The sequence below is a fragment of the Hippocampus zosterae genome, chromosome 9, assembly GCF_025434085.1.
Source record: "Hippocampus zosterae strain Florida chromosome 9, ASM2543408v3, whole genome shotgun sequence".
In the NCBI taxonomy this organism is placed as follows: Eukaryota; Metazoa; Chordata; class Actinopteri; order Syngnathiformes; family Syngnathidae; genus Hippocampus; species Hippocampus zosterae.
Window position 1 is genome coordinate 14,337,975 of NC_067459.1, and position 27,315 is coordinate 14,365,289.

The 27,315-nt window shown below is 42.4% G+C and overlaps 2 protein-coding genes and 1 long non-coding RNA gene across 3 annotated transcripts in view; 1 reads left to right on the forward strand and 2 right to left on the reverse strand.

The window, feature by feature from the left end:
• cadpsb (Ca2+-dependent activator protein for secretion b) overlaps positions 1-44 on the forward strand; it is a 78,810-nt gene extending 78,766 nt beyond the window's left edge. Inside the window, exon 29 of the mRNA XM_052075429.1 lies at positions 12-44. Coding sequence (XP_051931389.1) covers positions 12-29 — 18 coding nt within the window. The 3' untranslated portion in view covers positions 30-44. The remainder of the gene's footprint in view (positions 1-11) is intronic.
• LOC127607268 (receptor-type tyrosine-protein phosphatase gamma-like) overlaps positions 1-27,315 on the reverse strand; it is a 103,667-nt gene that overhangs the window by 5,737 nt on the left and 70,615 nt on the right. Inside the window, exons 6-23 of the mRNA XM_052075411.1 lie at positions 26,344-26,410; positions 24,483-24,640; positions 22,749-22,941; positions 19,027-19,211; positions 16,612-16,720; positions 15,676-15,725; positions 14,846-15,584; positions 13,689-13,827; positions 10,884-10,975; positions 8,184-8,275; positions 4,653-4,749; positions 4,432-4,514; positions 4,221-4,355; positions 3,182-3,316; positions 2,900-3,072; positions 2,662-2,797; positions 1,755-1,901; positions 304-397 (exon numbers count right to left, since the gene is read on the reverse strand). Coding sequence (XP_051931371.1) covers positions 304-397; positions 1,755-1,901; positions 2,662-2,797; positions 2,900-3,072; positions 3,182-3,316; positions 4,221-4,355; positions 4,432-4,514; positions 4,653-4,749; positions 8,184-8,275; positions 10,884-10,975; positions 13,689-13,827; positions 14,846-15,584; positions 15,676-15,725; positions 16,612-16,720; positions 19,027-19,211; positions 22,749-22,941; positions 24,483-24,640; positions 26,344-26,410 — 2,824 coding nt within the window. The remainder of the gene's footprint in view (positions 1-303; positions 398-1,754; positions 1,902-2,661; positions 2,798-2,899; positions 3,073-3,181; positions 3,317-4,220; positions 4,356-4,431; positions 4,515-4,652; positions 4,750-8,183; positions 8,276-10,883; positions 10,976-13,688; positions 13,828-14,845; positions 15,585-15,675; positions 15,726-16,611; positions 16,721-19,026; positions 19,212-22,748; positions 22,942-24,482; positions 24,641-26,343; positions 26,411-27,315) is intronic.
• LOC127607337 (uncharacterized) lies at positions 18,300-18,577 on the reverse strand. Its single transcript, XR_007964064.1, has 2 exons — positions 18,480-18,577; positions 18,300-18,447 (listed from the first exon to the last, which is right to left on the reverse strand). It is a non-coding gene; the product is annotated as an uncharacterized LOC127607337 (long non-coding RNA).

The following is a 27,315-nucleotide window of genomic DNA, read 5'->3' on the forward strand; positions in this document are numbered from 1 at the left end:
ACTTGAGTCAGAAACCCGGACCACTGTAATCACGCTGGCCGATACCGTACACCTTCATTACCGCTCCTCGCTGTTGCTATAGCAACGACAACCTCCATTCTCCCCTGGCCGGGCGCCACGAATGCATCGAGCGATTAATTTATGGGATTATGGAAATAGATTCTAATTCGGGACGGTGAATTGTCTTTAATAATGTACAGCCGCGCCGTTTTTCTTCACGCGAGACGTCCGGCGCTTATTTATTTATTTATTTTCTTGCTTGATGAACAAACGAGCAGTGCAAGAACGGACCGAGACACTCACATGGAACCACCGAGGAGTTGCGGTTCTTCTCCTTGTTGCAGTCTTTGTGAGCACTGAAACACTCGGCAAAGCGAGTGTTGCATTGAGTCAGCAGCTGGGGACAGAGAAGGGAGAAGTCAATCGCATGGCGCTAAAAAAAAAAAAAAAAAAATCAATCAGACAGACTGTGAAACTCACACTGGCGCTTTTTAATTAGTACAATAGACACGCTCCCTGAGGAGTAAGCGCCACAACGGACAATGATCGAGAAGACCTGTACAGCGCAGCCTCATCAAAGCAATCTATTATGGGATGCCGCTTTACCTCGCAGTCAATCTAATTTGGAAAGAAGTACTTTTTTTTTGTATTTTGTTTGTAATTTGGCTGCAATTTTGAAAACGTCAACTGAATCGTTTCTCCGCTTAAAGCATCCAGATCCCTCAGGTTAAGTGAGACAAGTCTATTGTGTGTTTCCGGAACCAGAACCAGAACCAGAACCAAAACCAAACAAAGTGAGGCAGCATTTAGGTACTATGCTCCACACTTGCTCAAACTGTCACTTCGTTTAAATAAGGGCTGAGAACATTTTTGTTTATAACAGCATCTGTGCTTTATTCTCTCATTTTAATCCTCATTTGCCCACAATCTTTTAATTGATCTAGGATGATGTTTGCTTTTAATCACGTTACTCTAATTATTTGAGATGATTTAATTAGGATTTTGCAATGTCGTGTTTTTGGTTTCCCTTTCAATGCTTTTAATGTTTAATGTAAAGCACTTGGAATTGTCTCGTACATGACATTTCCTCATAATAGACTCAGCGGTAGTTTAAGGCTAGCTTTCTCATGTGTGTTTTTTTTTTTTTTTTTGCGGCAGATTTTGGAATCTTTCACCACTTATTGGATGAAAAACCATATCCAGTAGTTGCATTTGTTGCTTTTCTTTCTATAACAACCCGACATGCCAGAAGATGGCGCCATAGTCACATCTAATAGGAAACTAATACGGCAGTTGAACTCGGATGCAGTGATGCAGGTCAACGAAGAAGAGTTCCATTTTTTTTTTTTTAAAGATTAAGTCTAGGAAAGGAAAAATAATTAGGTACCTGTGATTTAATATGTCAAGTCTGTAAGGACATAAATATATCTTTGGGAGTGAATGAGTTTTAAATAAATCTATTATTATTATTATTATCACACTATACTGGGGTCATAGTTTTAATATATTTCCTGTTTGAACTATTAATACCGTCTTTTTCAATACAGTTTGAGAGGAGCACCAATAACTGTCCTCTCCTCGCAGTTATTCACTCTTAGGCAGCAGGTCTCGGTCTCTATCCCCCCGCGAATAAAATGGGATTACTGCTGTTCTCGTACACGGTTTTAACAAGCTTCCGATAAAGAGACCGCCCTCTTTCAGAAGGATAATGCCATTAGGGATCGAGTGACAAGACCACAAGGTTGTAAACTCACCCTGAATTGCTTCTCCAGACGGGTGCGGCCCGCAGAGTTGGGCGTGAGGATGCTGTTGACGTAGCCGTGCAGCTGCCAGGCGGGCACCTCTGTCTCTCGGCTGAAAATGGCCTCCATCAGAGCATCGTGAATGAACACGTACTGCTCCTGAAGGAGAGCAGGAATGTGAAGGGGTGAAAAAAATTGAGTTGAGCATCCAAGACAACAGATTAAAATGGTCATGAATGGAATATACATAACGTGCGTAGGAAAACAGTGATAACAATAAAAAAAAAAAAAGGAAATATCCATCAAATCAGATTTTTTTTAATAGCTTGATGGTGGCAGAGGTCAGACTGGTTGGATCTGGCATAGAAACATCAATTCGCCATCAAATAACTACCAGTACTTGATGCTACACCAAAGGTGAAATAGAGGTTACAGTATGCATGGCTTGACCAAATTGCACACTGGAAGATTCGAAATGCACACCCACTCTGATGAGTCTGCTTTTGGCTGACTTATCGATATTTGTGTCACATTTTAGTCTTCATCCTGCCTTGCCTCAACATTTAAGTATGCCAGTGGTGATGAAAATGTGTGAGAGGGCGAGGGGGGGGAACTGTAATTTATGAAAACCCTTTAGGCTACTTCTCAAACAAACTTGACAGAGTGGCGTACTTTTAAAGAAGACAGACTTCAAATCCAATACTCTACTGGACAAAGCACCAAAGCCGACGATGCAAAAGAAGGAGGCTATCCCTCTCCGCTTGCCTAAAATAAGACTTGACTCAGCCCAAAGTGTGATCTCAGTAAGTATGAAGTATTAAGGCTTTCTCTCCGTAAGCATTTTAAAACATGGATGACCTTTGTCATTGAGAGTTTTTTTTTTTTTTGTGTGTGTGGGGGAATCTGTAGGGGCTCTTACCTCAGTCTGGACCAGGTAGTTGCGCTGTGTACGGATATGTTTAAGAAAGTCCAGGATGCTGACTGTGCTTTTGTCCTTGATTTGTTGCAGCATGCTGTCAATGACAATGTACGTTCCTGTGCGCCCAACCCCTGCACTGAGGCCAGCACAAAGCAATATGAGAACGCTGGTAGGCCCGTCAGCACATTTCCAACGTCTAACGGTCATAATTAATGTTCATTTAAGTAATGGATGGTACCTGCAGTGCACCAGGACCGGGCCCATGTCTGCAGTGCGGGCCGCTGATGAGCGGTTGATGAAGGTGAGGACAGGGAGGGTGTACTCGGGCACGCCCATGTCAGGCCACTGAGTGTAGTGGTACTGGATTACGATACGCTCATTTAGCTTCCCCTTTGGATTCCCCTTCTGACCCTGAAAAAGCCACCGCATCTTAGAACACGATGTCATGTCTTGTATCGCCGATCAGATCATGAACAATACGGCGCAGGTTGCTTCTTTGACTTTATTTTATTTTTTTTACCTTTTTGACTTTGGTGTTCCGTATGAGAAAACGGCGCAGGGTGTAGCAGGCGTGCACTTTGGTGCTTTTCAGCATCACCACAATGTTTCCGTACTGCTCGCTGTTCTCTGTCGGCCAGTACTGGTCACATTTCCTCTGTGAGACACAGCAAATAATCCTTGACCATTCCTGATGTTTGCAACAAAAGCTGATTTGGCTATAAAGAGGTCATACATGCAAAAACAGGTCTTAAAAACAAATCAAAAATAAGAATACTGCTTTAAAAAATGAAAAAAAATATATATGAAAGAAGTGAACAAGTGTACTTTCTTAAAACAAATAAATTAGCAGTAAATTAGTATTAAATTAGCCTAATAATACCATACCAATGTCTTGGAGCCAGTGTATTTATATGCATTCAACATTCCGGTATTTTAACTCATTCACTCCCAAAGACGTTTTTAAACGTCTTTTCAGATTTGATCTAGAATTGGCTGGTATGAATGAGTTTAAAGCTGAACCTACTCATAACCAGTGAGAAAAATGTATGATAGTTGGAAGCTTTTGAACTTGACTTTACCATAGCTGTAACAAAAGCGATGCACAGAATATTGATCAAACATAAAACATAAGACCTGAAACTCAGTGAAGCTCCTCAGCTCACTTGAACAGTTCCTTGGCACTTAGATGCCAAAAGATGGCACTCAAGCACTTTATTTTAAAATACAGCCACTCAACTGACTTGAACATTGGCTCTTGGCACCAAGATGCCACAAGACAGAGCCAAAGCTACATTTATACTGATTTCACCTGAACACAAAAATAGAGGTTAATTTAAAAGTAAAGAAAAAGACTGAACTGCAAATATATGAGTTGTGATTTGTTTCTACGTATACCAAAACACTTTTAAGCGTTTTTTTTTTAATTTTACCAGCTTCATCTTGAATCAATTATTACTAAAAAACAGAGATGACTACAAGAATTATAGAAATACAAAGACAAAGAACAAGCCTGAAGTATTAAATGTTGGTAACATTTCGATTTTTGGGGAGTGGCCCACCCGTCCTTTCTCCACGAGGTTTGTAATCATGACAATGATTCCAGTGTTCTGCTCCCACACCATCCTCCAGAAATCTTCAAAAGTGGACTTCAGTGGACCCTGGGCAGCTATGTATGCTCTGGGCCGGTTATAACCCTGACACAAGTCAAAAGAGTCATCATTAAAGTGATGCTGAGAACACATCGGTGTGGCATGAAGCGCGTGAACTCACGTCGACATAGTTGGCATTGATGTAATCGGAATGTTTGGCGTCTTTCCCTGCCAGCGCTCGTAATTTCACCCGACTGTGGTCATCTGCGGGGGGTAAAAATAAAAATCATCGATTTATATTTGAACAAATTATTGTTAAAGGGAGGAAAGTAGGTTAGGAAAACATAACAGGATTCCTCCGCAGTAGACATCCTCTCTAATCCCATTTCACAGCAGACTCACAAGCCACAATGTTGATGTATCTGTTTTTGTGCTTGTTGTCAGGATGATTGGAGTGTTCCGCAGTGATTTTCAGGTCGGCTGTGGAGCGTTGGACCTCCTGGGATGGGAGAGAGAGGAACAACAAAACAAAACAAAACAAAAAAATGGGATTGAATCATTCTTTATTATTATGATTATTTCACTCAACTGTATGATTGAATTTATTGCAGAATGCATGTTGGTGTGTACAACTGGTAATGGATGGGGACATTTCCTTTTCCCCATTGATTGAAATACCAAGCTAATTATTTTTCAATATGTGAGAAAACAGGAGAAAGGCAAATATGCCATTTTGTGAAACCATCCAGACAGTCTGGCACACTGGTGTCAAAGTCAAGGCCTGGGGGACAGATCTGGCCTGCCACATCATGATATGTGGCCCGCGATAGCAAATCAAAGATGTCAACTTCCATGATACTTCCTAAAATTGCTACCAAAATTTCAAATTCTCATTTTTAATAAATAAGAGTGATACTCTAAGCATTTTCTTGTGATCAAACCCCTCATTACAGTATCTTAAACAATAGGTGAATAATCCGTTAGTCTTGACTTTTTTATATGGTTTCCGTCAAAACGGCCGCCCAAGGGAAACCGTAACTAAAATCAGGCCCGCAACCAAAACGAGTTTGACACCTTTGGTCTAGCAGCTAAATTAATCCTCCAAATGTGTGGTTATGGATTAAAACATTCATTTTGCCTTCCTGCGAACATCACCCCACTTTCCACTAGCCGATGCTGTAAGGAACAGTATTTGGAATAAACATGCGTTTCCAAACAGTCTTGGGGTGAACTTCACTCATTTCTAGTTTACTTTCTGTTTCAATTTCTAACAAGTTGGGCCGTAATTGATAATAGTGCTCTCTGCTGGCTACTGCAAAGTACTAAAACCCATCACGCCTCCGCAGGTTCAAGACAGACACATCAACTCACTGATAAGAAAAGTAAACAAAGAAAAAAAAATACAGACCAACCTCAGGTCACCGAATCTCTTTTGCGTTTACAGCTGAAGGAAAAAGTGCAAAGTAAAAATCAAGCAGCAATTTGGTTCATCTATCAGCATCGCCACAATGCTATTCATGCTTGAACTCAAACAACCTTCTTTTCCTCCTCCTTCCCTGTGTTGTGTTTACATGACAAATGAGTGCATGAGCTCGGCGCCAAACGACCCAATTAAAGAGCACCCTTCAGGAGCGACACTTTTCGTCTTGTTTCTTAACCTGCTTTCACCCTCATTAACTCTGCGTCTGCCTGTGTGTCGTTCTTCCAAAATACCAATCCAAAGAGAGCAAAGTTGGAGTTGAACATGGCATCATGCTGAAGAGTCTGCTTCACTCAGGGGAGGAAAAAAAAAATAAATTGGGAATGGGGGGCTTCTGGGGGATAATGTTCGTTTCAGGCTGAATGCTCTGGTGTATTTCAAGCTTGTTTCGGTTTGCTGGAGTTGCAGTAAAAGCTCCGGTCCTGACACACCCAGACCTTTTTCGTACATTTGTGGAAAACTAGATGACATCGGCAAAGTGTGAGAACGGATATTTGATTTTTGTAAAGATAATGTGTTCTTTTTTTTTTTTTGATGATTGTGTTGGATAGTTTTCCTGTGACACACAATGGCCCGTTGGAGGTCGATGTTTCATTTTGTTCCAGTGCTTATTGTTCCAGTGCTTATTGAACGTTTCAAATCAAGACTACTCATGATTTTAACACAGTGGCCAAACAGATACTGATCATGTGATCAAAAAGCATCTTTCGTCGTAGGACACTCGGAAGTAAAGGAAGATGAAGTTGTTCAATTCGGAATTCAAGGGCTTTTCTGAAAAACAATGCTTTTGTTTTGTAACTATGGCGATGTTAAAGGCAGCATTTGGTCCTTGTTGGTTTTTCAGCGGTCAACATCATTTACACACTGAAATGATTTCCGATGGCGACAAATGTTTTGAAATACAAAATAAATCGCAGGTCTGCGGGCATCCTTGAATAAATTGTGTTTGACGTGTCCATTACGCAAACTCCATAATGTCAAAATGACTTCTGTTTATTCAAAATGGAGCAATATGATAGTTGGATCTCTTTGGCTTGGCTAAGGAGGGATCTGATCTCATGTTCTATATGTGCAATGCTAAAAAAAAAGAAACGGTTAATTTTAGCGTTTGAACTGTGGAATGTGAACTAAACCCAAGATATCAAAACTCGAAGATTTCAAACCATGATCATCTAAGTCATCATTTACACATACAGTACTTTAAACGTGTGAGCATGTAGCTTTGTTTTTTCGTGTATCTCTTTGACATCAACAAGTTGATGCACCACCCTTCCTCACTACGCTTCCTCGGATGGTCGCTGCATCTTATTGGTCTCATCAAACGATGACATTTATTGCACTCAACAATCTCTCAGGCAACACAATTCAATAGCTAGCAGTATTTGTGGGAGAGGCGCTACTTGTGCTTCAATGTCACTTCCAATCTGCGGCTGAAAAAGATTTTCGCCCAACCTGGCACTACACAACGTTGATGAATTATTCATCCATCCATCCATTTTCTGAACCGCTTAATCCTCACTAGGGTCGCGGGGGGTGCTGGAGCCTATCCCAGCCGTCTTCGGGCAGTAGGCGGGGGACACCCTGGATCAGTTGCCAGCCAATCGCAGGGCACACATAGACGAACAACCATTCACACTCACACTCACACCTAGGGACAATTTAGAGTGTCCAATCAGCCTGCCATGCATGTTTTTGGAAAGTGGGAGGAAACCGGAGCACCCGGAGAAAACCCACGCAGGCCCGGGGAGAACATGCAAACTCCACACAGGGAGGCCGGAGCTGGAATCGAACCCGGTACCTCTGCACTGTGAAGCCGACGTGCTAACCACTGGACTACCGGGCCGAATTATTCAGTTGAATTTTTACTCCACGAACGCAATATTGTTCAGTATTTGAGTGTTTTCTTAGTGCTGGGACATTCAATGTATGGCATCCTTGATTTAAAAATTTGAGAGTTTATAGTTCATGGCCTTTCGTATCGAATTTGCACGCCCTTGTGGACTTGCTCTCTGTAAGAATGACGCATGGTGGCGCACTATTTTCTCAATATGTGCATGTTACAGAATGAATGAGAGTTCCGAAGCTGACACGCAATTCGATTCTTTGTGATTCTTGGTCCGTAAGTGTCACTGCACGAACTACAAAAAATAAATAAATAAATAAATAAATAAATAGCACAGCACAAATAAAACATATGCAACTATGACTACTACTTGTTTGAATTTCCTCATGGTGTAGGATTCTATTCAGGTTCAATTTGATATTGTCAACAATCACTTAAGTTGAGTGAATTTTTTTTTTTTGCATCTATGGAAAGATTTACCAATCTGATCAGAAACAAATGAAAACAAACATATACTGTAGGTAAACAAAGTCAATTTTTTTGCATCTTGCAGAGGATGCCATTCAAGCTAGGGCAGCAACTAAATGTGCAGTACAACTTGTGAGTTTACCTCAAACTCTTCTGAAAAGCCTTGTAGATTGTTCTTGTAGAGCTCCATGATGTGTTTGACAAACTGCTTGACAGGAATGGCCTCCATGTCATCTACAAGGAGCGCAAAACACAGAAAGAAAAAAGGTTTTGGTTAGATCAAACTCAAATTTGTCACTTGCCACATTGTAGTTATGGTTTGCCTTGGAGGGCCGTGATGAATTTTGGGAAACCATACACATGTTTAATCACTTCCACATATTACATACACAGCGCACAACAAACTGATGAATAACTAGTTTTAAACAGAAGTCTGGAACAGTGACTGTTATTGTGGATTACTTATGACCATTTGAAATTTTGGTTCAGACTTTAGCAAGCATCATGGAACTTGTCATGCTTGATTTGCTTTTGCAGGCCAAATAAAATGATGTGGTGGGCCAGATCTGGCCCCCGGGCCTTGACTTTGACACCTGTGGGTTAGATGTATTGGTCAGAATCTCTCTCTCTCTCTCTCTCTCTCTCTCTCGTCTCTCTCTCTCTCTCTCTCTCTCTCTCTCTCTCTCTCTCTCTCTCTCTCTCTCTCTCTCTCTCTCTCTCTCTCTCTCTCTCTCTCGTCTCTCTCTCTCTCTCTCTCTCTCTCTCTCTCTCTCTCTCTCTCTCTCTCTCTCTCTCCTCTCTCTCTCTCTCTCTCTCTCTCTCTCTCTCTTCTCTCTCTCTCTCTCTCTCTCTCTCTCTCTCTCTCTCCTCTCTCTCTTCTTCTCTCTCTCCTCTCTCTCTCTCTCACTCTCTCTCTCCTCTCTCTCTCTCTCTCTCTCTCTCTCTCTCTCTCTCTCTCTCTCTCAATCACAATTTAAAGTCCCTTTACGTGAAAATAAAATCTTAAATCGGGCACACCACAAAGAAGAGTATTAACAAGCCTACAAAATTTAACTGGAAAAATTAAAAACTCATAAAACCTGCCAAGTATATAACATCAGGCGTCAAAATTAAAAATGAAGACATTCTCTCAGGTTTCAAAAGATTCTGTTGGAGGCTCACATTGCTAGCTCAACTCACCCTGTTATGTACCCTTTAACAATAATTAATCAGTCAAAATTGCGGCAGGAAAACCACTGATTGAAAAGGCGTTGAAGTATTTATATAATGGGGAGGGCCAACTGCGTCACTGGGTTTTGTTTTAGCCACGCCTGAAAAATGTTTGATTACCGAATGGTCAAAAAGAATTTAATGCTGTACCTCCACCATTCAGTACTCCGTACTCCTCACTGCTTGCCCATTTTTTAACGAATTATCTTCAAAATACGAAACACGCTCACAAACAATTCTCTGAATTTATTTTACCAGGTCTTTGAAGTTTTTCTTCAAATAGAAACGATCACTGAAAACTGTCCAGAGAGAGGGGGGGGAAAAAAACCGGGAAGAACTGCTATAACTGGTGTCACAAATCTCAGTTATTTTGAGCATTTATGGTGGGTGGCAATCTGCCTCAGTGGATTTCTATCATCTGGAGGTCACACACGAGGGATCTTTGATAAGGTTGGTGGAGCAGCCGCACAGGGACAATAGAGCCGTGGGCCCCAGCTGTCATGCCTTCTGATGCTGGCTAATGTTTAAAACAAATGCACCACTGCACCTGGGACCTAAAGGAGCCAACCTGGTCACATAGTAACCGGCGATTCTTCTTTGCTAACTTACCCATTTAGCAATCTGTCCTTCAGCCTATGAGACGGGTCTCAACTCACCTGTATTTATAAAGCACTTTCAAACAGCCATCGCTGCACACAAAGTGCTGCGGCATGGAGCAACGCACATATACAACAGTAAAGCAACAAATCAGTAACAAAGACGGACGGTAGAGAGCACCAAAGAGTATAACTAAGATCATAATATGGGTCATGCTGAGTCAAATGCCAAAGAATACAAGTGAGTTTTGAGGCGGGTTTTAAAGATGGGGAAGCGAGGAGTCTGCTTGAAAATGTTCAAAGAACTGGAACTTTGAATTGAGTAAGGCCAAATAGGTCTTGAATGCACATAAGCGCTTCATCGTCCGTCTCTTAACAGATTGTAAACATTTAAATATATTTCTAAGAGTTATACATTTTAAGGGCCCATTAGGTCACACCTCTGTGAGTTTCCCATTCCTTGAACTTAGTAGACGCAATTCCACTGCCTGCCTCAGTTATTCTGACAATATATGCTTGTGGGAACATTACAATGCAAATAAAAGAAGAAAGGAGGCGACAAGCAATGAAAGTGGAATTTTAATGAGGAGTCGATGGCGACATCAGCTGCGCTTTGTGACTACGATATCGCCGTCTTCAAATGTCACAGAGCTTTGTGACAGAGAAACTTAAGCCTGATATCAACTAGCAGCCAGCCTGTCCTCGGCTGCCGGGAACATTAAAAGCGAGAAGAAGAAAAAAAAAAGGCCAGCCAGTTCTAGTGCTCAGCTGCAAAGGGACTCCCAGAGTCATTTCACATGTAAATGAACTTAAATTGTGCAAATATGCACATCAAGGTAACAGAGAGAAAGTCATTTGAGAAATGTTTATGGTGATTTGAGAATACTTCCTGAATTAGCAGTGTTATTTTAAATAAGTTGCCCACCTAAATAATGCAATTTAAGCATGCCAACTCATCAGAAAGAATATATTAAAGAAAACCTGACATAAAGGTGTTAAAATAGATCTCTTTGCTGCGGAGAACCATGCTTGTTTACCTGGTATTGGGATGAAGGGGATGCTCTCATTGGCCACCACCCGAGGAGAGCTGCTCTCCTCAACATAGAAGTGAGCTGTCTGGAAAAACCTCCTGCAGATACAAAAAAAAAAGATGTCGAGTGAGGTGCCATCGAACCAACGAGCATCGGAATATTGTCTTGAATGGCGCACAACTGCACCACGTTGAACACGTCATGACAATTTTGCCAAAGAGGCTACAAGAGAACGGGTAAGCAGCTATGAATTGTCACCCTCTCCTGAGGGACAAAATGTACTGCGTTCAAAGCTTCCGTTATGCTTTCAAACCAACATAATAGGAGAACAGTGTTGAAAACAGCCACGCTGCGAAAAAAAATTATTTAAAGTTATTTAATATTAAAGTCTGCAAGCTCATCCATTTAGGCAACTATACATTCAATTTCCAAGGCATCTCGTAAAAAAACATGATACGTGTTAATTATATTTGGAGCGTCACTAAAGTAATCTCAGACAATGAATTGTGCATGCATTCAAAATGTCCTGCACAATGGACAGAAATTAATGGAAGGTGTGTGTGTGTGTGGGGGGGGGGGGGGGGGGGGGGGATTTGTGCTTTATGGAAGCCCTTAAAAGACACAGAGGCAAAGTCGAGTCTTGTCCTCATCGGCCAGCATGGAGTCGCTCTCATTGACACGCACAACGTTTACTAATGACTAAACATACATAGAGCCAATCTCAGAGCCATCGTCACTAAAAAGGTTTCCCAGGTGTGATCGATCCTACCTGTACTTGCAGAGAAGGGTGCAGATGCTAGTCATTCTTTCGGATGGACAGATAACCACAACAAAAAGGCTTGATTGGATGACCAAGGTATGTAAAGAGAGACATAGAGCGACGGAATGGTGAGGGGAGGCGGGGCTAACAAATGGCTGAGGGTGAGGAGGGCGCCTTCCTGGCTTGCGTCACAGCTTCCAAATTCCAATCAATCTCCCAGTGGGCGCAGATGTGTTGCGGCTAACTAACCGGCGAGGTCCCCGCGTCCTCCAGACCTTGCCTCCCCACAGCTTGCTTTGAGGGGAGACAAACGACGGAGATGAGCGTGGCTTTGACTGAAGGGATGACACTTGGGAAAGAAAATGGAGCGAGGCATCAACACGGACACGCCGAGGTGCCGGCACCGCACGGGATTTGTTCCGGCCTCAAACATCTGTGAGCTTTCAACAAACAGCTCGGGCCTCTGAGGCGTCCAGATGTGTGCTGCAATTAAGCCCGTTGGAGTTCTGCTTGTGACCTTAACTTTGACAAGTGAGGAAGAGCAAATAACAGACAAATACTCCCACAGACTTTGGGCTGACTACATCTTTTTCACTAAAACGTTCTTGTACGAATTTAAGGAATTGTGGTATTTTTGTTTCGAAAGCGCATGGAACGCTAACGAGCAGGGATCGGCTCAAACAACAAAAAGAGTAAAGAGTGCGAATGATCTGATTTCATCTTTCATCATGGCCGCTTTCCCCCTGCGGGAACTGACATTGTCTGAACTGATAAAGTTGTCATAACAACCGCCGGGATGGTCTGCCCAGTTGGCTCTTCGTGCCCTTGCATCAAAGTATTCTGCCGGCAAAATCTGTGACCGGTTTACACACCGATATGGAAACGAGGACGTTCAAGAGGGAAGTCAGTCGAGCTTGAACGTCTCACTTGAACTGACGCCAGGTAACTGAGAACTGCATGGTCAAAGCCAAACACAATGAACGTCCATTTGAGTCTAATCAATTCAGAACATTTTACACAAACGTCCGAGTCGGTTGCCACAAAGTGTTCATGCCTGATGCCTTACTTCATTCCATAACTTACTTTTGCAAAGCTTGTTTGGTTGATAGAGCCCGTCCAAATCGTTTATGAAATTGTGAAACTCCAAACGTAGAAGTACAAAGCGGACACGGCTTCCCTTCAGACGGTTTTTGGCAGTCATACTATATGTGACCTCTGTTTCGGCTTTGCAATTAAAGAAGCCTGTTCCAATTTAGATCTAAGTTCAGTTACATTTCGTACATATCCAAGCGCGAACATATAAATAAATAAAACCTGTGACCTGTGCACCCCTCCCCATACTCAAATCCGCAGAGAACTTTCTCCTCTGCATAATCGTTACAACTCTTTAATTGGGCAAAAGTCATTTTGATGACCAGATTAATCAATAGAATAATTATGAGAATACCTAATTAAAACGCTACCGATAAAATAATAATGCAGAATCTTTAGGGGAATAAATAAATATGCATGAGGCCAGCTGAGGAAATAGCCAGTAGTGCTATTTGTAACTCATTAGCCATCCCACATGTGCCAGTGGCTTGGCCCGGGTAATTACGAGAACTTCACTTGCGTGGCTGGAAATTAGCCGAGCAGATGAAAACACAGCTGGGGCCGCTGTTGGTATAACGGGGCCTTCGGGTCTCCTGCCTCAAGCCTCTTACGGCGATGGCCTTCATTGCAGCAAGAAGGCACACAAAGGAATCATCACATAAATTAAAGCACGAATGATGGATGGGTAGTTTCAAACAAGAAAGGTCAGAATGTGTCTGAGTGAATAGAAATCAAGAAAAACAGGAGGTGCGTGCGGTACTCGGGGGTGGGAGGGGGGTGGCATACCCCGCCAAAATGGTGAAAGTGAAGAAATGGATGACTCCCGAGAGGGCAAAAAGCCTGTTATTCGTGCAGGAGGTGATGCTGTGCAGACTCGCACCTGCATGCGAGCACCATCTTTGTTCAAACTTGTCAGCGTCGTGTCGATAATAAGGCCCTTCATCTCGTACAAGTCTCACCTCCAGTAGACCATCACGATGAGCAGCATGATGAAGCAGAGCAGGGTCAGAGCGGACACGACCACCAGTGGGACAATCCACACCATTCTGCCCATGCCGGGGTGAGGCGTTCGCGTCACGTTGGACAAGGTGGTCCTTTCTGGAAGAAAGGACAAATAGAAATTCAGTAAAACTACAGTAAAACTACTACTACTGTTTTATTTTTTACTCATATTTTGCATTGTTTTTTCCCCCCACAGTTGCAATATAACATTTTAAAATGTATTATTTGACTCTTATTTATCCAGGGAAGGCAATTGAGAACAGATTCTCATTTGCAATGCCGACCTGGCCGTAAACATCATATTGGGAATAATTAGGTGATTTTTATCATTAACTCATTCAGTACCAGCCAATTCTGGACCAAGTCTGAAAAGACGTTTAAAAACGTCATTGGGAGTGAATGAGTTAGTTGCAGTGTTCCGGTCATTTGGGGATGAAAATTGGGAAAACAAAACAAAAAAAGAAGATCAACCAAAAGTACTTTGGGAAGGGAGAGAGTTTTAAAAAACTTCAGAGAACAGAGAGTGTGGGCGGTGGTAGACATCGATCGCAGAGAGCGAAGATAGGAGCGGGGTTTTACCACTTGAAAAACAATTGAACATGAATATGAAACAGCTCATCCTTCACAATAGCTTCAGGTTTCAGTGACAATACGTTTGTTGTAAAATACTGACTTTTTCTTCTTCGCACGTTTGGACTTTATTTGCATACAGCGACCTCATTTTTCTAACTTATCCACTTTTTGCTCTCCATATGACATTTTCTTTCCGGTGCGCAGAGATTCCAGTAGCGAGAAACAAATTGAATTGTAAAGCCGGGCATGTTACCTCCAATGCTGTAAGATAAACACAAAATAAAAATATCTAAATCAGCTTTCGATTGAAGGAAACTCTTTTCAAAATAGCCCCAGAGGAAAACCTTGAGGCACAACACCTCCAGCAGGCGTCTGCCCTCCGGCTTCGGCGTTGTTCCGAAAGCCTACAGTGCAGCTTTGTCTTTGACTGAGATAGGCCTTGAATCAAGATGTGTTATACGAATCCAGTTTGTGAAGCCATCGTTCACACTTTGTGATCTGAAGAGGACATTTTGTTAGATGTGAGAAAAGGTGGCCTCACCAGTATGGATCGAGAATGGCCAAAGACTTTTGCCATCACTGCTGATCTTTGGTGAGAGTGTGGAGCTCTGTGGAATCTGCATCTCGGCGCTGTCGTTTCGCGGCTCCTGAGTGGTGACTGCATTGACGTCCGTGAGATTTTCCTGCGGGGGGATCAGATGCCCGTCGACCGTGCTCGCAGCCACTGTGCTGCCTTGGACCGTGGCCCTTTCTTTGGCTGTGGAGGCAGGGGTGGGGAGGACGGACTCTTTGGCCGCAGTGCTGTTGTTGTCTTGCGTTTGCTCATAGGTGGGTGTCGTCTTGTTCTTTTTCTTTTTCTCCGCACCCCTGTCCTCCTGCTCTCCCTCTCCATCGCCCTCGTCCTCCTCCTCCTCCTCGCCCTTGGGCGCAGTCTGGTTCTCCTCAGCGGCAGAGTCGGTTTCCGCGGCCTGTGGCACCGCCTGCTCCGTGCTGGGCTTTGCGGATGGGGTGGACGAGCGAGGGGGGCTCTGAGTGACCTGAGGTACCTGCGTTGGCCAAACGGAACTGGGCAAAGAAGAGATGACCCCTCCACTGACACCCAAGCCGGCCAGGAAGGTGCTCGTAACCACCGATGCCACCGTGGCTTGGCTGCCGCTAGAGGAGGGGCCCAGGCCTGTTGCCATGGAGACAATGGAGAAGTGGATGCCAGAGGATGTCCACGTTGAGGAACCAGAGCTTATGGGAGCCATGTCAGCTGATGACACTGGAGATACTGTTGGCTGAGAGAGGCAAAGAGTATGTGAGGTTACCTAAAGGATTGACGATTCATGTTGTTAAGACACTTCCACTACCATCTACTGGTGAACTCACCATTCCAGTCTTCACGATACGAGAACCTTCAAATATTCTTGTGGTATTCGCTGGAACACAAGGGTGGTGGGTTGTGGGGGGGATACCAATATGTTACGTACAATAGACTGTACTGAAATAAAAGTAATGGCAAATGATAATATAAATATGGAAAGAATGTACATTTCATAGGTAATGTAATTGACCCCCCACATTTGAAGGAGAGAGGGAAAAAAGCAATAGCTCATGCTAATAGTTTTAATTTAGTGGCGCTCCAAATAATTGGCCACCGATCGTGATCGGGCAATTTGCGCGGTCAAGTATGTGAACAGCTTGTGTATGTGCAAATGTGCGACAGACCAAAATATGCAGTTATGTATCAAGATTTTTCCTTATTTTTATATTACTGATCAAACCAGTTACTGAATGTTGATTTGTGCGTTTTCTGTACTGCCAATTTGCAGTAGTGTTTTTGAATCATAAATGGATGGATGGATGTTTTTTTTCTCAATCAGATTACTCAATCAAAACAATTTTATTGATCAATCAATTATTAGAATAGTCATTACTGAGCAGCTCTAAAATTGAAAAATGTACAGTTAATGCATGTCGTCTGAATAGGAATCAGTATCACTCAATCTCATCGATGGTCCGATTGCAATCAGCAGAAAAAAACCCGATTTTAAATTGTACACGTACACTATGATCCCAGATGCGTTCAATATAATTTAAAAGTTATGATACAACATTTCCATTCAAAATAAATACATTACAATAAATCAATGCAATAAATAAACACACATACACACACAAAAAACACTCAGTCAGGATTATTACTTTAATGTTACTTTCTTTATGGCTGTACTCCTTTTCTCTTTCGACAGCCTTGACAGCATCTTTTAGCAAATGCAAACGAGTGAACTTGTGAACGGTGAATATGCGCAGGGTTCATTGTACCTCTGAAGAGTAGTGTTTGGCTGAAGTCGCTGCGCAGGTCATGCTGACATACAGCCTGCACTCTGAACAGGTACAGGACATCTGGGGACACATTTGTGATCACTGCTTTCTGCAAGCATAACAAACAAAACACATTTAAGGCTCTTGATCATTCTGTACTGAAAAGCTGATTGTGTAAATGTGCAGCAATACATTTATTAGCCAAAATACAGCAGTATCGTATCTGCTCAATTAGTCTAACTTACATGTCTCCAACTTGGGAGTTGGAGGCACTTTAAAAAGACACCTGCTTGTATTTCATGAAGACAATTCAGATAAAAGGTGTACAGATATAGAAACTGAGAATTGAAATGGTTCTTAAGAGCGTATAATAAGAAGGGCTGACATCTGAAAGGGAACTTGAGAGACTGCTCTCAATAAAGTGACAGCATTAATGTATCAGCGGCGTGCGACAACGCTGACAGACGAATTAAGTGTCTGTGCTATAAATGTACAATCACATGAAATTAATTAAACGGAATGAAAGCAACGAGACAATCCATTGAAATCGCTTTAAAAAAAAACAAACATAAAAAAAAACAGTCAACAGACAACTCCGAGGTCGTTCTGCAGGCAAAGCTACAAAGAGAGTTCAATGCAAGTTTTGAAAACTAATAAAGTCTGCATATCAAGAAACTTTGCTCCTCAAAATGAGGACAGCTCCAGTTTATCTAAGTATTCATTACAATCTGTGCTGTATTGTTTCTTTTCCAAGTTCCGGGAAACCAGTGTCCCTTGCACCCCCCCCCCCCCCCAAACCCCCAAAATAAATAAATCAATGAAATGTTTCATTATACATGACATGAACAAAGATGAACTGTTTTGTGGTTACTGCAATCCTACGTGATCTACTTCCATTTTTTTTTTTTTTTTTTTTTACAAAAAATTATGAGAAGCAAAATGTTTGCCACACCCCATGAAAGTTCACGCTTGGTAGGTTTGCACTTGAAGTTTCTTGTTTTCACTGTCTGCACTTGGTGGGGCAACAGCCACCTGAGAGCAAATCCTATCTTCTAAACTAGGGGGGGAGTAAAAAAAAACAAAAAACATTGTTGCTGTCCATGTGTAAAAAAGCAGTGGTGCACTCTGCGAACGAGCTTCGGGGTGGTGGGCGTGGGGGGTCCGCGGGCTTTAAAGGAAGGTGCAGCAGGCTGTTAAATTCACACAAATAGAAGACGGCATGAGCCGAGAGTGGAATATTTAGTGTGTGGAAGGACATGCCTGTAGGTATCAGCCCTGCATGAGAGATTTCTGTGGGTACATGGAGTGTTGGAAAAACAAGGGAACGATCTGAAGTTAAGAGTGAGCATGATGACTGAGGGCTTGAAAATTAAAACGTACTGAAACAAGAGCAATGCTTTGAGTTAGTTTTTCTCAAGCTAGAATTGGGTGTGTCTTCAGTCAAGGTTGAGGGAATTATGAACAGTTCCATGGAACATCTGTGGGTTGATCCGTCCGCAGGAGATGCCCTCGTAATCTGACAGATTTTGGTAGATTTTGCAAAGAAGACTGGACAAGTATTGTGAAAGGCTCCGATCAACACAGGCTGGGTGCTGTGCTAAAAGGCAAAGGTGCTACAACAGAGTAATAGTTTGAAGGAGTGGATATTCAGGCAACCAGGTTATTGTACCTTTTAAAATATTTTGGGGTTTCTTTCCTTTGATTTTTTTTCTCCCCATTGGAATAGGTGATAGGCCATACTAATGGTGGAAAACAATTTGTCCTGATTTATTTTGGTCAAAACTATTTGTAGACTTTGGATATCCATCGTATATTGACAAAAGTTCTGAGATACACCTAATTTAGAAATGTTAACTACCGGTACTCACTTTACCAAGACAATTTGGAACAATCCATGCTTTTGGAGATGGAAAGGGGCAATTCCCTTCATGTGTCTCCATGTAAAATTCAATGTTGCTTTTATCTTAGCCCCTTTATCATTCCAGAAGAGTAGAAGCTAACATAGGGGGAAATCCATGTTATCTTGATTTTTTTTTTAAGTGTCATTGGCCAGGTAGTTGTCTAGGTACCAGTCTAAATGTTTAACACGACTGACGGAAATGTAATAGATCATCCTAAAAGGGAGAGCCCAGGTGCACACAGACATGCATTATGGATAAATCTGTCAGTGAATGTGACAGCCCTGCGTGTCTCTTTGCCCAAACTTGAGTGACAGGGTGGGAGGCATGGGAGGTGGGCGAGTGTTGGTCTGGGCTTTGATATCAACCACCGGCTACATCCAGAGTTCTTCATAACCTGTCACCTCTTACATTCACACTGACTGATCCTGTTAGAAACATCCATGTTGCAAAAATCCACCGAGATGACTTATTCTCTTGTGGAGATGACAGTTGTGTGTTATCTAAGGGCGCTCACCATGCTTTGATCCCCCGTCTTGGTGAAGGTCTCTTCATCAGCGACATCGCGTTTCACCCAGCTGTAGGATACCATGTAGCTAGTGATGGGCGGGTGGTACACGGTCAGGGGCCGTTCCCAGCTCACCATCAGGGCCGTCTGGTTCAACGGTTGGATCGTCATGCTCACTGGGGCACTACTGCACACTGTGTGAGAAAAGAAAGCTTTCAGCATCTCAATCCAGAGTGAAGATGAAAGACTGGACCATAATTACTAACCACAGGTATCCAAATATCTGTATCTCTCTTTTATATGCGCCAACAAAACAGGAGTTCCATTGTTACCATGAAACATCTCTGACAGGAACTCAGGTAGGGGAGGGGAACATGCAGAGCGACCTCAAGGTGGCAGTACAGGCTGCACCATGTAGGCTAAGGAAAGCCGGCTGCCACTTTCAAAATCTGGACATCCTCCCCAAGTGCAATGGCGTAACAGCAATCAGGAACAATGTCAACTAATGATGTGCACACAGGATTTGTGACAAATTGAGATTGTCACAATCATTTGCATAATGAGCGAACCTTGCAAAACATACAGGGGGCGTCTTTATTCACACACCCACGCCCCATCTATCTATCTATCTATCTATCTATCTATCTATCTATCTATCTATCTATCTATCTATCTATCTATCTATCTATCTATCTATCTATCTATCTATCTATCTATCTATCTATCTATCTATCTATCTATCTATCTATCTATCTATCTATCTATCTATCTATCTATCTATCTATCTATCTATCTATCTATCTATCTATCTATCTATCTATCTAGCATTAGAGAAAGACGGGGGAAAACACAAGGGGGGAATTCTGGAAGTGTTGATGAAGTGTGACAGTGTTTGAATTTGAACCTGTCGGGTGTTGGGTGTCAGAGGCTTAATGTTTAATGAAAGACAAAGATCTAGGATGACATTCATTAAATCTGCAATAGAATGTTTCTTGAAACACGTTTTGATTTGAATTTATTTCTGAGTATTGGAATACTTATTTTCAATCATTTTTGATTGGTCATACTATGAGGCCCAAAACATTACAATTTGACATAGCTCTCAATGAAATTGTACCACCTAAAAGGCAACTAACAGCTTACTTGGCTTTAAAAGTTGATCCAATTTAACCAAGGTGTACCCTGCCTCTCGACATTGTCTACCAATTGAGTTCAGATAAATAGATCCCAAGAATCCCCCCGCCCCCCACCCCAAACACACACACAAACACCTTGACCGCTATCATTGCTTGTTGTAAGACATCCACATTGTTGACTCTCCAGTCGCATTCTTGTATTGCAGCCGAAAGAAAAAGGAAATCTGAGCAAGCTAACCAGAAAACAAGTCAGCCGGAGCTGCTGGAAAGGCGGCAGTGGAGGGTGAGGGCGCGGTGTTGGCTTTTGGTAGAGAATGAAAGGACGCTGGGCCACATTCATTCTGCACACTGACCAAATGCCATAAAAGCAATTTCACAACTTAATTTGTATGCCTCTATTTTAGCTGCGCCCTATATTAACTATGATGGCTGATTGGCCTCATTAGAGAGCTCCAACTTCATCACGACCATTCCCAATCAATTTTCTCCGACAACAACGCTTTGCAGTCTCTCATTAATCTCCATCGGTATTGTCCTCAAGGCGGCTTCTCATTTTTGGTTAACTTAGATGGAAAAAATTGTTTACGAATGCTAGATGTGCATAGGGAATTACAGAAAGGGAGGTGATGGTTGGTAGAGAGAATATATATTGTGTGAGAAGCAAGACGGCTTCAGGAAGTGCATGCTCACAAAATAACGGAAAGCCTCCCCCGAAGGCTTTCCAGGCGATGGCCAATCAGAAAAAAAGTAGGCTTTGGGAATTGAAGCCTTACTGAGACAGAAGCCAAAAGGGTGAACAGAGGGGCAACTAGTCGAACTAAAATGATTTTTAAAGTGACAGTGCAGTCCCTGAATGTAAATGTAGAGCTGGAAATGAGTACAATCGTTTTAAGAAGGCACTGACTGCTCAGTGAAAGCCTCCAACCGAAATATGGACAAAAACAATGCACACTTGTGAGAGAAATAAGGATAATAACACAGTCACCAAGCCCTCCAGTGCTGTGCTTGATTTTATTGCCTGTGATATCAAGTACGGATGTATGAGTTCTCTCGATGAGACAACAGCACACACACACAGTGCATTATTGATTTGATGTAATAATATTTTGCACTGCCAATAGTTTTTTTAAGCGATATACACTCCTGATCGATTTCGCTCTTGATCCTACCCTCCAGACAGCTGACAAGCTTTTTAATAACTCATATGAATGCTTTTTTTCACTAAAATCTTGACTGGTACTCGTGAGAGGGAGCACATAACTCCCACTCTACAAAACGTGCATGAAGTGAAATGGATTTGGAGTCAAACCCAAAACTGTTCATATAATTTAGCTAGAATCAAAACAATAAAAAAGGTATTTCTGTTTGTCTAGCTATCCATCCTGTTCTAAAAGAATAGCTGAGTAGAACATTCTCGATTTTGCTCAAAGTTACCAGAGGTTGTCTTTTGCCCCCTGACCCCCAAAAACCCTGCAACTATAATCGCTACTGTTGCTAATGTGGGTAATCCAAAGGTTATTTGAAGGACAACTGAAAACCTTCTGCAACACGAACAAACCGCAAACCATATTATTTTGACACATTCATCCTACATGCATGGAGGCACATGGCAGTCACTGTGACACATTAATGCAGGTCGCACACACATACACACAACAAGACACACACACGTGTAATTAATGACATTAAATATGGCCTTGTTGTTCCATTTAGGTGGGCCAGGGCTGTAATTGTGCAAGGCAGTGACACATGGAATAGATGAGAACCCTTCTGAATTTGATCAATTACGCCTGTATTTACCCTGCCATTATACCGCATGTCAAAAATGGGTGTTAAAAAATGGCCTATTAGGATAACCTCTCAGCGTAAATGTGCAATCATTTAAGATAATTATGATCCTGATCAGCAGCATCTGTTTTAGAATTCGGTTTAGCTATGGGATCTTTTGGATTGCGCTTACCTTTTGTTTGGAGCAGAATGACTAACGATGTGCACTTATGTGCACCAACAACAATCATTTTTATAACAATCGATTCAATGACATCACAATTCAGCATTCGCACCCCGGCTATATTATTAAGAAATTGTTTTACAGGGATTTTTGCAGTATATGTACTTTAATGTCCTTTCATATGGGAGAAAAAAAACTGACAGCGATGAACTTTACAGCCATTTACAATAAGTAGATGCACGTGAAAACTGTAGTCAACCACAACTCTCACCAAAATCACATCCCACCCCAGCAGGCCTCGCCTCCTAAAGAAACATGCAACTAACACAGACACACATGAACATTATGTTCTACAGCTTATTCTTTGTTGTCTTCAAATACATTTACAATGCATTTAGTGTTTTAGCTAAAAGTGTAACAAATTATTTGCTTGCTTTCTCTTTGATCATCAGTTAACTGTTTAGAGACCTTGATTAATCTAAAATTGTCCATCGGTTAGTCACTAAAATAATCGAAGGATTAATCTATTATTGAATAAGATTGTTTTGTTTGAAGAAGTATGTGTTTTTTTGTACCATGTACCAAGACTTAATGGACACCCTGTAGATACTGCTTATGCAGTTGTACAGTAGATCGAAGCTCACCTCTTGACGCCTCAGTGCCATGACTGCTCCCGTGAATGTCAGTCAAGTCTTTCTGCCAGGCATCCGTCATTGCAGACTTGAACACTTTCCTGTTATCAAGGTCCTGCAGGGGACGGAAGTTGTTTCTCAGATACTCCACAGACTTCACGTGGTCCTGTTGCTCTGTCGTAAATATGGAGTAGAAGGCCTCCAGCTGCATTGAGAGGGGTGGGTGGGTGGAGAGAGAATAAGAGTATTTTTCTTCTGTGTGCCAGAGGAGCAAGTATACCATTCAATTGTAGTTGCTCACCGTTCGGTAACTACTCACAACCAGGGGCAAAATGCTAGCCAGGAACATTCACATCCTCGCCAACAGCAGGCACACGCCTTATTAATTATCATGACCACCTATGGAGTTGTGACTTTTCAATAGGGTACATTTGCAGCCATTGATTGGCATGATTGATCTGTTAGCACATGCATTAATGACTACACCGCACAGATAGTGTGGAATCAATGTGCCCGATGTATGCTTGCAAAGGTGAATTACAGGTCCATAAAAAGACTGCGTGTGGCGCCACAAACATTGTCGCCGTGGTCAATACTGCTGCTGGAGAACAAAATTCCACTGAGCCCCGCACATTTCGACAGTACAGAGGACTCTAGAGGATATTAGGCTGGCTAACACAGGAATTATAGCAACATGCCCGCACAGGGGATCAGTAAAAAGTGCAAAACATGATTTGGAATGCATTACCTCACAAAATAAAAACAAGGCAAAAAAAAGCCTGAGGTAGGTTAAGCAAGAAAAATACTTTATGGTCATACACAGATGACAAAAAAAAACTACCATTTTGAAAACACTTTCAATAATACAGTGATACCTCAACTTATACCTGAGGTATAGGTACAAGCTATAGCTATATAAGCTATACGTATATTTCAAAACCAATATTGCAGCAACACATTTAGACAGACAATATGACAGTACCCAGAGGCATGTATTATTATTTTTTTATTCTATGGGGAAAATTATCAGTGTTACTGCATTTTAGTTGCAAGCAACTGTCTTTGAGATACAACACAATCAGATCTAAGTGAATTATACCTATGTCTGTTTTCTATGATTAAAGTCGGCCAGCAGAAGGAGACCCACTGAACAGGAGCAGCATTCCAGTTATTACCGTTTGTCATTGTAAAACAAAATACTGTGGAGTGTTTCCTCAAATATTAACACATTACAAGATTTGTTTTTGTTGTTGATTTCTGGGGGCTGGAACAGATTACTTGCATGTCCACTCATTTCAGTGGGGAGAAATGATTTGAGATATGCATTTTTGGAGTTACGAGCATGCTCACAGAATAAATTGAACTCAAGGCCCCATTGTGCCCATTAAGGAGGGCAGTATGTATAATGTGTACATGAGTGCAGCGGAATGAAACTCTTTTTAAAGGTGGGTAACTGAACGTTTACATGATAAAGGCAACCCACAGAATGATAAGGAGACTTAGCAGCTATTTCCCAACATGAGCACAGTTCTAAATTTTGACTAAAGCTGTCCCCCAAGGATTGTGACTGAAAACGTGTCTGTTTCCGATGCAAAAGACTTGCCGGAGGGACAGACAACGAGGCAGTAAGATGAGAGAAAGTGCTGCATGTGCGTTCAACGGCATCCACTGGCAGTGTGCAAATGGGATCTGACCATGCACGGAGAATAATCTGTCCGGGCATGCAAGTGTGTGGACTCAACGAACCTGCGAGTGGGACAAATACACGGGCCTAGAGAAGATGATCCACTCCACCACCTTGCTGCATGGAGGCATGGTCAGAGAACCGGTATATCGGTAATAGCTATCCACAGATGATGGCAGCAGATCCCTCAGGATGAATGACCTGAGGTTGGTCTCCTTTTCTGGGTGCAACACAAGAAGAGCACAGAGTTGTTTACCAGCCAAAACACCTTATCTTTAATACCATGCATGTCTCGAGTTAAATGTATGCTTATTTTCAGCTGATTTCATCTCACTCGCCCTCATTTGAAAGCAGCTCCATCACCAGAGAGCTGTGTGCTCAGATGGCTGAGGGAGATGAGCAGAGGGAGCTCAGTCAGGTAAAATTGTACGCTCTGGCACTGATCTGAGGCTGGGTGCTAGCCTGTTCTGCACCACGGAACAACTGTGGACACGGGGATTAGAAGAGATACGAATGATTTCTAGATGGCCGCTATCTGATCAGAACCAGGCTAGGCAAACCAAACAAACAAGAATAGCTTTGTGACACACGAGGAGATCCCTCTATCTGGCGCAAATACGATGTGTGCCACACATTGTGTGGGGCTATGCCAAGTGGGTTTGTCCTAACCTCTGAAACCATATAAGGAGCGTGTTTATGTCACATCTATTTGCTCGTGACCTTATCTTAACTGCAGGTTGGGGTGCGATGGTTTATATTTGATAGGAGGTGCTGGAAGTATGGAGTCAAATTCAGCATTCGCTGAGTCCCCCCACCCACCCCCACCCCCCACACCCTGTGTTCAGGCAGTGTACGTGCCCATCGCTCATGGGCCGCTCCGATGCTGATAGATGGATGGCCGTGGGATAATGAGCACGTGGAAAGTTGCCTTAGCAGGGGGGGGGGGGGGGGCAGGCAAAGGAGTGCTTAGTAGCCAGCAGGAAGTGAGCCGAAAAACACCACACCCACACTTTGACGGCGAAAAGACAAACACTGCGGACTGGAGTACAACACGAACATCTGTTGTTGAGCTGCATACGTTGGCGGAAATTCTAACATGATTTTACCATTTCTGAAGAAAACTCGCTCCAACTTTTTAAAAAGTTATTCATCCTGGTTGGGTGTGTACGTGTGCGTTTGTGTGCGCATGCCTTTGATATGATTTTATTCATTCCAAGAATACTATTGTCAAGAGAGAATACAAGGGGGCATTTAGTCGTAAACGACTGCAGTCGAATTCCATTGATGAGCGCAAAAGATTCCATTTAGAAGAGACTCTGCGACTTTAGAAACAATTACTCTGTACATGCTCGCCCGTGTGCATGTGTCCTTGTGGGTACCGACACAAAGATAATCAACGGCAGGTTGTTCGACAACTCACATGCGTCAATGCAAGCAAATCAGCGGTGCACCCCGCAGCTGCAGTGAAAGAACACATTTGCTGGTGGTCGGCATAATTCGTGCATACAGTAAAGCTGACAGGGAAGCAATAATTTAAGAGTACCATTCAAGGCAACACAAGCCATGAATCGTTAAATGTGAATATGAGCCTTTACAGTACGCCCCATGTACTTGAGAGATGCGTGCCCATTAACTGAAGCCCGTACGTAATAAATAGTTCCACCTCTGCATGTGAAGCTCCGAGGAGGACTACATCGGTGGGAAGACTAACAGCCAAGGCAGAGGCGGTATTTTTGCCTCCTTTTGATGTTAATCGCTGCTCAAATCTTGACTCCACAGTCTAATTTGGGAATCAAAATAAGTGGGGAAATGTCTGAGCAGCTGGAAATAAGAGCAGCATCCTTTGTTTCTATGGAGGTGAACGGGCATTGCGTACAAGGCCGCCTTATTTTGTAATTTTTTTTTTTACTCTTAATTACTTACCATGATGTACTACTCCTTTCAAACCTTGGATGATGGGCTCGACAGCTGGGTTATCTTTTTGCCCGAGCTGCAAGAAACAGAAGAGATTACAAATGATCACGACACGGGGACAATTGCTGATAGTAAGGGATTCACGGTAACATTTATTTACAAAATAAAAAAAGTCAGAAAATATATCGTTCCGTTGGACAATATGACAAAACGACCCAAAACTTTCATTGTCATGTCACACACAACCAATATATTTTTCCCTGACGGTTTACAATTGCATTCCTCTCCTACAAACTTGCACATAGGTTGGAATAAATCAGTCATTATGTATTTGGGTGTTTAAAAAAAAACTCCAACAACAACAGTTTGACTCCTATGCCAGTACTGTCATAAACCAAAAACCCTCATGAATTTTTGGAATGCCTGTCCATGACCCAGTTTTGGGTCCCGACCCTTTTCTAAAGGATCCGTAGCAACTTCAGAGTCTTGTGCCACTTTCCTGTGTCATCAATAAAAATTCACTTAAATTCAAGGGTATGACTATTTTTGAGTCTAGCTATGCATCCTTGGAGACATTTCATTATTTTATGGGCTTTATGAGGCTTCTTTGGTTGCTGTTATTCAATGTGACTTTTGTCATTCAACAACCAGGGAGGAAGTGAAAATCTCACGGGGACAAACGCCATTTTACCCTTTCTTTATGGTTATGAAATCTGTCCTTAAGTGCTCAAATTCACTTTGCGCAACGTTATCTATGTCCTACATAGGGCGTTGAGAACAGACACACACACAAAAGTGTTGGGAAGCTGGGAAGCAAGGACTGATCTTCCCATGCTTAACATTAATTCAGGTCAGTCTGAGGAGAATAATTACGTGGAAGTGAATGCTGAATGTGGATAATACACACACCTTAGAGGCCAATAATAGGCCTTTGGGGAGCTCAAGAAGACTCCACTCATTGATTCGAAATGGTAAATCTGA